Consider the following 10,562-nt stretch of genomic DNA (forward strand, 5'->3'; position numbering starts at 1 on the left):
GCGATATAAGGCTTGACTTGACTTGATTTTATTTGACATCGAAGTACAACAAGAAAATACAATTCAATTGAACAAAAATTGAAACACCAGGTTAAAAACATTAAAAAGTGTAAAATACGATCAAATATGTCAAAAAAAAAATAATAAAAAAATATAATGAAATCATGAGAAAAAGGGGGGGCTGAACAACAACAGGAAGCGAAAAGACTTAATTCCAATGGAGTCCAAAAAGGTAAGAGACGAGAAACATAAGACAAAAAACACTTAATTACTTAAAAAGATGAGAAATATTTAAAACACAAACAAGTTTCTTTACAATTTTATCTTGAACTCTGCAAGGCACTGTTCATATCCACAACCGCAATTAATTTTTAAAATGTTTAATTTTATTTAGACAGGAGAAAAGTCAAATGAGAAAAATTATAATGCTCCATCCTGGGATAAAAGTAGTCATGGGGCATTTAGTAATGTATCACAACTATTAAACTTCTGAAAAGATCTCCTTCTCCGCCTTTTTATTTTCCAATCGAAAGTATTCACATCGTCGATTGGTGGCTCACTCTATCGCGTCCGTCTAGTCTAGTCTAGTTCAACACCGCTACCGCGGCGTTTACGATATCGATATCAAACAGACAGACCGGTCATAGAAATGGCGCTGATCAGTCGAAAAGCGAAATTAAAAAGAGCTCAGATTTACGACCAAAAGCAACGGGAAAAAGAAAGAGCTCGTGAAGAAGAAGAAGGTGAATTACTTGTTTTTGGCTACGCCGCAAAACTGTTTAAAGATGACAAGAAGGCCTGTCTCTTATACACATCTAGATGTGTATAAGAGACAGTATATATATATTGCCACTATATATAGGATACAGGATAGATATATGTATATATATATATATATTATTAAAATTATCATAAATTATGATTATATATTATTTTTGTGCTGCTGTCTGGATGGATCATGGCCGCTAAGAGGGGAAGCTGTAAGAGGGGCAAGGGTTGGTGTGGGGCGCCCCCAGTTACACGAGCGCAAAGCGCGAAGAAAGGTTGCGCCGAAGGTGCAAAACAATTTTTCTTCAACTACTTCAACTATTCTGTTTTTTTACACTGACTTAACATAAAGCTGCACATACTATGGACTGCTTCTTTTCTTTATTCTAAAGAAACAATTCAAGATTCACTATTCATGATTTATTTTATTGTTCATTTTGAAATACTAGGCAATAAACATTTATTGCACTGTTAAAAACAAGAGCATATGCAAACATAATAAGATATAAAAATACGCGTACTTTGTACGGTATATCTGTTATAAAAATACGTGTTAGTAACTCTTAAAAAGCATGCACATAACGTTGAAAAATATTAGGAGAATTGATTTACAGAATATGGTGATAGCTTAAATAAAGTACATTAACAAGTTTATTCAATTAAAAATATTTTATTCATATTCTAAACTGTTGCTAATTAATAATATGTTTGACTTATAATTATAGCGCTTATGCCAGCAAGGCCTCTAAGCGCTTCACATTATTATCCCCGGTTATTGGATCAAGCGCAACACATACTCAGCTCCCTGTTGAGAATTATACTAACGTTTCCTGCCCTGCCCTTCGGAGACAAAAACCACAAATCGTGGGGGGAGAAAAAAAAATTTGAAACCCCTAAATTGTCAACAATTTCGGGTGCTTTTCCCCTTGGACCACTTGCGAAATGTTTTGAGGGACATCGCCCCCGCCCCCCGTCGGGAAAATCCTGGCACCACCCCTGGTTAAGAAGCAGAACCGCAAGCGCTGAGCCAAACCGCTCCTACACCTAAATGTCACTGTATCTTTGAAACAAAGGCACTTTCAACACGATACTGATATGCAAAACAAATATTCTTGAATATAGGCCTAACCTTCATCACAATGTTAATATATTTCCCCAAGTGTATCCAAAGACCTACACTATTGCTTCTAAATACTTGTTTATATTCCACGGAATTTGAAGATTCTTGAGTTTCATTGCTTCAGTTTCCAATACAGTAGAACCCTATTAAGGGGACACCTCCGGGACCAAAAAAACGTCCCTTAAGTTAATAAAAGTGTCCCCTGAATAGTGTTAAAATGTATACGGCTATTGTTGTTTCATGGTCGAAAAAGTGTCCCTTTAATAAGGATGTTCTCTGAATAGTCATGTTCTAGAAAGGATTTATCGTATTTTATTTAAGGCACACGATCCAAAGACAGGCCTACATCAATACAGAAGTTCATCACTTTCAGGGGCGAATCCAGATATGTCCGAAAGGGGAGGTGGGGGGGGGGGGCGATCGAGAAACAACACTACCATACGGGGTCCAGGAAATTGTTGTTTTCAAGACGCCTGGAAATAAACTCTCAGACCGGAAATAAACTATGATAAACGTAGGCTACACAAAGTCATGGGTTTGGGGAATGAAGCTGTTTTCAGTCATGGTTATTAAATTAAACTCGCTGCTCTGTAACATGTATCTTACAGATTTATAGTTGCATTATACAAGATGCGTGTTCACGCCACATGCATTGACATATCACCTCCAAGGCACACCACATCTTTCGATACATTAAACATTAATTTTATAGCACACCACATATTATGATACATTAAGAATGGATGATATATCACTGCTTTTGACACTGAAAAGTAACGCTGTGCTCCCTGCGGTCGCGTTCGGGACGCATTAAGCATGTATTACATATCACCAACTTGGACACATAAACATGTATGGTAAAGTAACTTTGCGTTTGGGACACGTTATACACAAGCAAAGCTATCATTGATAGTTAATAATATATCTTCAAATGCGTGAAATATGAATATTAATATCCCAAGATAGTATTTAGTCACCCGCACATAACACTGCAGTTGACGATTTTGGCTCCAATAAATGAATGTGGTGACAAAAGGGGGCGAATGAAGGATGGATATGAAGTGATTTATATTTTTTTTTAAGGAAGACCCAGCAAAGCTTCATTGACATTTTTAGATAGGCCTATCACTCATAACTAGTCTATCATGTATTCTATGAAATTAACACTTTTTTTTCTAAAACGTTTACACGCAATATCGATGTTTATATTGATAGGAATTTGAAATGTTTGAAAGCGCAGATTTCACGGAAGCGGAACAGATCGGCATCATCTTAGGGGCTATAGCTGTCGTAATTATCATTGTGGTAGTGCTTATCTGTATTTCGTGTTCGTTATACAAGAGATGCAAACGAAGAGGTGAGTCTACGTTTTGTGGGAACTTAGCAATAACACAAGGGCTGGGCTTAGCGGAGCGGTCCGTGTCTTTTTATGTCGTCGCTACATAACACTTTATTTTATTTGCAGATGGCGTTAATCCAAATTACGCGAAAGTCCCGCGCCGACAAGCCCATGAGCGGACATACAACAATTATGGTAGCGAGGCATATGGTTCATTTGGACAAGTCGTGAGTTACTATACTATGTCATATCTAATAATCTGGTACACGTTTTAGAAGATCCAGCTGTACTAAAGTTTCATGGCTGGAGCTTATAATGTTGATTATTAATCTAGCCCTATGTGAAATGTATGTCATGTATTCATTTGTTGATGGTATTGCTTCTGGCATATGGTGTCAGCTCTGATGATGGCAGCACTTAGTTAGCGAGATGTCATTGCCAGTAATGCCAGCGTCATCAGAGGATGAGCCATCGTTAGCGAATAATCAGTGCATCATCAGATAGTGGTCTTCCATTGGCAGTGGATGTCACTATCATTAGACGGTGATCTATCGTTAGCGAATGAAACTCCATGACATGGTGGGCTATCATTAACATTGGATGACAGCATCAGTGGCGGATTCAGGAATTTGAAATAGAGGGGCCCAGAGAGGGAATTTCACAGATGGAGGGTCTATACTACCTCAGCCGGTACCACGGTTGGTTGGCGCTGATGGAAGAAAATTTATGATTATGGCACCTCTAGATGTCCGGAAATGCCACACTTAATTTGAGTAGATTTTTCTGTTTTCTCTTTTTTTTTTATTTTAAAAAATTTAGGGGGGTGGGGCCGATTCCCCCTCCCCCTTTAAATCCGCCAATGAGTGTCATCAGATAGTGGCTTCATTGGCAGTGCAGTGTCACTAGAGGACAAGCTTCCAAGGGTATCGTGACGTGACCAGATGACGAGCTGGCCTAGCATGGCACTCTCAGATGACGAGCTGCCGTACTTAGTTGACCACACCATATAGGCTATTTTAGAAATGAAGCAGCGGCGAAATCAACGGGACCCAACGGTCACCACCGCACATTTTTTTTGGAAAATAAAAAATTGGGGAAAGGAAATTTAAGTTTGAGACAACTATTTCCGTCCTTCTAGATTTGCCATCAAGAGGCAAATCTAGATATAAAATATCGTACCTCAGCCTCAGCCTTGACTCCATCTGCAGAGTCTCTTCCCAGGCCCCACTGTTTTAATATCCTGGATCCGCTACAGAACTTTCCAATGTCCCAAAAGCCCTCTCACAGCCTCTCTACAGCAAATGACAGTCTGTATAAACAATCACAATCAAACGATCAGTTAGGGCCTACAGTCTGAATATTTATATTTCTTCATGTTTACAGATAACACTAGCGGAAACGAAGGAACGTCGAGCGAGCACGAATATGTACGACTCTAAAGAATCAATACTCTCGGAGCAATTAGAAGAAATGCAATTCCTTCCTCCACAAGATATTATATCACAGAATAAAGATTTCGGTAAATTGAAATTATCGATTGGCTACCAAGAGCATTCTGGACTCGTAATAACAATACACCAAGTCTATGACCTCCCGGTCAAGTCGTACGGTGGTAGCACGGACCCCTTTGTCAGGTTTGCGTTGCTGAAATTAACAGGTTAGTCAATTTTATAATATTACGAAGTTAACATTTTTACAGACTTGTTATGCAATATTTTGATGCTGAATCTTGAAAATCATATTGGCATCCCAAGTTTTGTATACTGAACTTCAAATGAAATTAGTTTTATTTATTCTGCTGGGCCCTGGAGGATAACAATGCTTTTGCATTGATTCGGTCACCCAGTGCATGGTAAAGAAGAAATGTATAACAATTATTTTTATTGTCATTTGTTAACTCTTCGTTGACTTTAAAAAGCGCCTTAGAAGTAATAATTATACAATGCACTTTACTTGTACGACGATACTGCATGATCCAAATGTTTGCCGCATTGATCGTGTAGGACGTTGTTCCAGTTGCTGTGTGCTATGTATTTTTATTTTCATTCTTTAATCGACAAGTTTAATGTTGATGAGGGTTTTTTTTTTTGGTTTTTTTTCAAAATATTGGTCTTTTGTATTTCAGAGAGTCAACCGTCATTTTCCTTCCAAACGACAATAAAGCACAAAACATTGAATCCCATCTTCGAAGAAAGCTTCGATGCTGCCATTAATCCAATGGACATACAATTGTATCGTCTGACGTTATATGTTTGTGAACATCACAAGTTCACAAAGCCCTCCGTGGTGGGAGAAGTTAGCTTGAATTTGGCTGAGGTTGACTTCACTGGTTCTTACAGGGACGTATTCAACATTCAACCGTCAGCTAAAGTATGTAGAACCAAAATTGGTTCTCTCAAGTAATGTAAAACGTTAGGTCTGGGCTTATTTTTAGCAGTATGTTATGTATAATCATATTATAATCACATCATGATCAGTCAAATATAGACCTACGATTACTCAAATTGATTATGATAATAATAATAATAATAATAATTATTATTATTATTATTATTATTATTATTTTATTATGATAATAATTATTATTATTATGATAATAATAATAATAATAATAATAAAATAATAATAATAATAATAATAATAATAATATTGATAACAATGATGATCATAATGATAATGAAGATGACGATGGTACAGCACACATGAATTGGCGCAGTCATACTCCACCACATACCGATACATAAACATACTACAAAAAACTATAAACAAAGTAACTACACACTATAAACAACTTAAGCTAACAAGAAGGGGAAAGCATTTTGTAAATTTCACTCATTAATGGATGCTAGTCGTTGATTCTTGTAACATGACAAGTAGTTCACATTTTCATTATAATATTTATCATCATAATAGCAAATTTTTAAAAAATACAAAAAATATAAATAGACTAACTACAAATTATAAACAACTTAGGCTAATAAGAAGGGGAAAAAATAAACGCAACAATTAACAAAATATACATCTCATCCTCCTGCAGCTAAAAGTTACTCAACCAGTAGTGTGAAACTGATTATGATACATTGCAATATATCAGCAGTAATATCAGGTAGTGGAGGGCGGGTCCAAATTTAGACCTAGTTTCATTGATCATAAACTATCATATCATATTTAAAAATCCAGGCTTCATATATTTAGTGCAATTTTATTACTATAAGCTCAAATTATAGATCTTAAACTACCAATATTTACTTCCCATAGGTTCAAACAAATTATACATCAATTTAATAAAGACAGTTTCTAAAAGTAAAGTAATGTCACAAGTGATAAGACGGTCAGAGTTCTAGGATAAACTGTCTTCTTTGCATTAGTTTCAGCAAGCTGAACCTTAAATAACCCTTAAAATTATCTAATTCCAGAGCTATTTTGGAGAAATCTGCATCTCTCTATGTTACTTATCAACGTCCAATCGCTTGATAGTCGGTGTCTTACGGGCAACAAATTTGAAGCCTACGGCAGGAAGTTCACAGTGTGGTCAGTTTGTTCTTCATATTATGTTTATATAAACCTTATAATAAATCTTAACGAGTTATGCACTGAGAAGATAGCTCAGGCCTACATGAATGGATTTGATTTTGACGTTAAACAGAAACAACAACCAAAACAGCAAAAGGATGCAATATATCGGAATTCAAATGGTTAATTATTTGTTGTAGGGATAACATCAGTTTAGTATTTTGTTAATTGAACATAAAAGACACATCCCCCTTTGGTTTGGCTTTATTCAGTACAAAAAAAACACAAACAATTGGCATACAATAAATCCACGAAAGTCAGAATACGTTTTCAATGCGGGATATTTTATCGCGTTTTAATTAAGCTTGATGGTTGTAATACTGTACTCCAATTTATGTATTCATAATGCCCCCACGAGAAAAACAAATACTAATTTATGGATTGATTAAACATTAGTAAATGAATTACTATTGTAGTTAAAGATGTATTTTCCAATCAAAAGTACAATGGTTTTGGATATACATCTACAATTTGAATCCTTTGGCGATAGCGTGGTATAAATGATTATAGATAGAAAGATAGATAACAATTTAATTGCTCATTTTGAAGTTTGGTAAAAGTTATCAACTTTGGAAATACATAAGAAAGGGGAAAAAAAACCTGAATAGGTATACGCTATTGCTTCTCTTTTTTCTAATGTTGTTTCACTCGCTTCATTATGATTGTACTTCTATTCAGGTTTTGTTGGAAACCAGACCGACGCTTTATTCATAATCATATTCATTCACCTTGTGTAATTCATGATCTAACCTGGTGGATAATGGGAATATAGTCATTAAAACAACCGGAAGTGTTTTAGACATTTTGTCGTTAATGGTCGGCAATTTAGGGTATCCAATTTTTATTTATAGGCCTGCAAACATTACAACATTAAAATATGATTTAATAAGAAAATCCTACGGCAAATCATGGGCCAGCCGCTTTAATGATAATGGAATCGGTCAGAGCACGGCGACGATGGCGCCGAAGAAGGTGTCGTGCTTAAAGGTTAATTGAAACGTAGGCCTATTTGCGATGAAACGTCAATCTACAAAGGTCACCAATGTGAATGTCAAGCATGGATCTTTCACCTAACGAACATTAATGTCTTAGCGTTTAAAAGAAAAAGATAATGGCCTCAGTCTGCGAGAACTATGCCGCGGTGTTATCACGTACCGATATAGAACCTTGCACCGACGGACCGGTTAGTCCTTTGAAACACGGTACCGACGTAAATGACCTAATGCCTGTCATTCTAATTTAAGTGTTATTACACTATTAATTAAGCTGTGAGATATGAAACAATAGAATACATAAATAATAATAATATTAATAAATAATTAACCAGACTGAATTGTAATATATAAAGTTAATATTTGATTATATACCATACCGGTACTATACCGTATTATTTACCTATTGTTAGTCTTGTTTCACATGAAATTAATATTTACTAACAGGCTATATTTACATAATTATATACAATAATATTTAATGATGAATCTAAATTCAAACTGTATCATTTTAATTATTAATTTTCAATATTTATTTCACAGATACGTGTGTTCGTGTAACTTTAATTCTAGGAGGTCGAAAGTTGAAACGAAGGAGAACACAATCGAAAGAAAATGACCTGAATCCAGAATTTGATGAGCTTATGTATTTTGAAGTTCCGCAGGAGAAACTAGACAAAGTGAAATTTTTAATCGTTGTGACTAATAGCAAAAAGATAGAAGATCCGTCTGAAGACACAACAATGGACGAACTTGGAAGGGTTCTGATTGGTCGAAAGTGTTCAGTTTTGTCTTACGAGCATTGGAATGAGATGATGCGGTACCCACGACGGCCGTTCGCCCAGTGGTATAGTTTGGTTGAATAAAAAAAAAGCAACCGTGTTTTTGATTCATCATTTCTACCTCATGAACATTGGAATGAGGTGAAGAAGATAGGTATATCATAACTTGGATTATAAAGAAAGCTGTTTCAGATATAGGTATATATACTGATTTGGGAACCTTACTTTATAGGCCTACACCGTGGCACGAGGAACGGTTATATTTGCACGGAATTGTTGACTAGTTGAACACTTCAGCTTGCAGACAACAGACTACGTAAGCCTGTAGTAAGCCTATATCTTTCAAATCACTGGAAAATAATGTAGGCATCCCTCTAATGGGTTATGCATAGGAAGAGGCGCATTATAAATGTCTACCGGTACCAGTAGGCCTACCAGTCAATGGACACCGTCTCCAACACAACTGAAGCCGGGCACTCACTGTGGCTGTTTAGAAGTCAAGATTCTACATTGATAATTTATAGAAATCATGTTGTTAACTCGAAGATGATTATCAATTTAATCAAAGTCATTCGGTAATTGCAAGGATAATTTCAATCAGCATTATTAGCATAAGTAGGACCCCAACTGACAGACAATTTTACTAATGTGTCATACATATTCGAGATATGAATATAATATCGATCGGTAAGATAAACACAATACACCATCTGTTTAGAATACAAAAACATTTCAAAAATTAATAACAGAAATCGGTGGAATTGATAGTACAGATTCCACCATGGAGTCTGATTCAAGTAGTATAGTCCTACACTAGCAGTTAATCAAGTAGTGTAGTCCTACACTAGCAGTTAATCAAGTAGTATAGTCCTACACTAGCAGTTAATCAAGTAGTGTAGTCCTACACTAGCAGTTAATCAAGTAGTGTAGTCCTACACTAGCAGTTAATCAGTTGGAGGCCTATGACTTTAATTGATATCGTGACAGAAAGTGACCGTTAGAAACTTTTCGTTAATTTCAAAAGAAATGAATAAGCCTGTAATAGTTTACTATTAATTAATGCGTTAACGTTACATTATGCACCTCCTACTCAGGCTCGTTAGGTAGAGATAATGTTTAAGTCTACGCCTTACCCACTGTTGATCCAATAGATAATAATGTTATCTGTATTTAAGACACAAGTTAGATATTTATACTGCCAAGGGTTCAGGAAAGTTTTGTGTCTTCTTCATTTTCTCAGCGTCGGTTTTCTCAATGTGAAACGACCGCTTACTGTGTAATCTACCGTATGCAGTTTTAAGTATCATGTTTTTAACGGGAAAATCATGTATGCCGGTATTTATAATTTATAATATTAACTTTTCCTTTGGCAAAAGGCGCTATATATTATTATTATTATTATTATTATTATTATTATTATTATTATTATTATTATTATTATTATTATTATTATTAACTATGACATTAGTATTACGTATTGTTTCGAAAAACTACATATAATGATCGATGGTACATTCTAAAGTATTAGTTTTTTGAGTTTTAACGATGCATCCTTTCATGGAGGGCGGAATTATTCAAGATTTAGGATGAAACTTTACAGATCGCTGCAACGAATGTCTGTATTCACTATGTGTCTTCCAACTACTTGTGCCTTATACAGTATTTGCCTGTTCTAAATAGAGCTTTGCATTTACCTATTCGTCTGGGAGGGAGTTGATAAATATACTAATTATGAGTTAGGCCTACTACTGTAATCTTTCGAGTGAACCTCGTATCCGGCGCTTTAAAAATAGTACGCTTTTTATGAAAGTCCTTATTGGATTTTGAAGTTGACAGAGGGCGTATCAGTTTGCTCATAATAATATTTGAATTAGTTTAGAGTGCAATATAATATCTGTCTCTTATACACATCTTTAATCAAGTAGTGTAGTCCTACACTAGCAGTTAATCAAGTAGTGTAGTCCTACACTAGCAGTTAATCAAGTAGT

At 35.5% G+C, this 10,562-nt stretch overlaps 1 protein-coding gene across 2 annotated transcripts in view; it reads left to right on the top strand.

Annotated features, from left to right (window-relative positions):
* The window catches only part of LOC117103976 (synaptotagmin-A-like), a 12,456-nt gene extending 3,715 nt beyond the window's left edge, over positions 1-8,741 (top strand). For both annotated transcript variants that reach the window (XM_033244622.1, XM_033244623.1), the window contains exons 2-7: positions 3,104-3,245; positions 3,354-3,454; positions 4,611-4,884; positions 5,353-5,597; positions 6,644-6,758; positions 8,336-8,741. In XM_033244622.1, coding sequence (XP_033100513.1) covers positions 3,104-3,245; positions 3,354-3,454; positions 4,611-4,884; positions 5,353-5,597; positions 6,644-6,758; positions 8,336-8,658 — 1,200 coding nt within the window. In that variant the 3' untranslated portion in view covers positions 8,659-8,741. The remainder of the gene's footprint in view (positions 1-3,103; positions 3,246-3,353; positions 3,455-4,610; positions 4,885-5,352; positions 5,598-6,643; positions 6,759-8,335) is intronic.
* Positions 8,742-10,562: the final 1,821 nt, after the last annotated feature.

This window comes from Anneissia japonica, unplaced genomic scaffold (genome assembly GCF_011630105.1).
Source record: "Anneissia japonica isolate Jap-2015-1 unplaced genomic scaffold, ASM1163010v1 scaffold342_len425065_cov216, whole genome shotgun sequence".
Classification (NCBI taxonomy): domain Eukaryota; kingdom Metazoa; phylum Echinodermata; class Crinoidea; order Comatulida; family Comatulidae; genus Anneissia; species Anneissia japonica.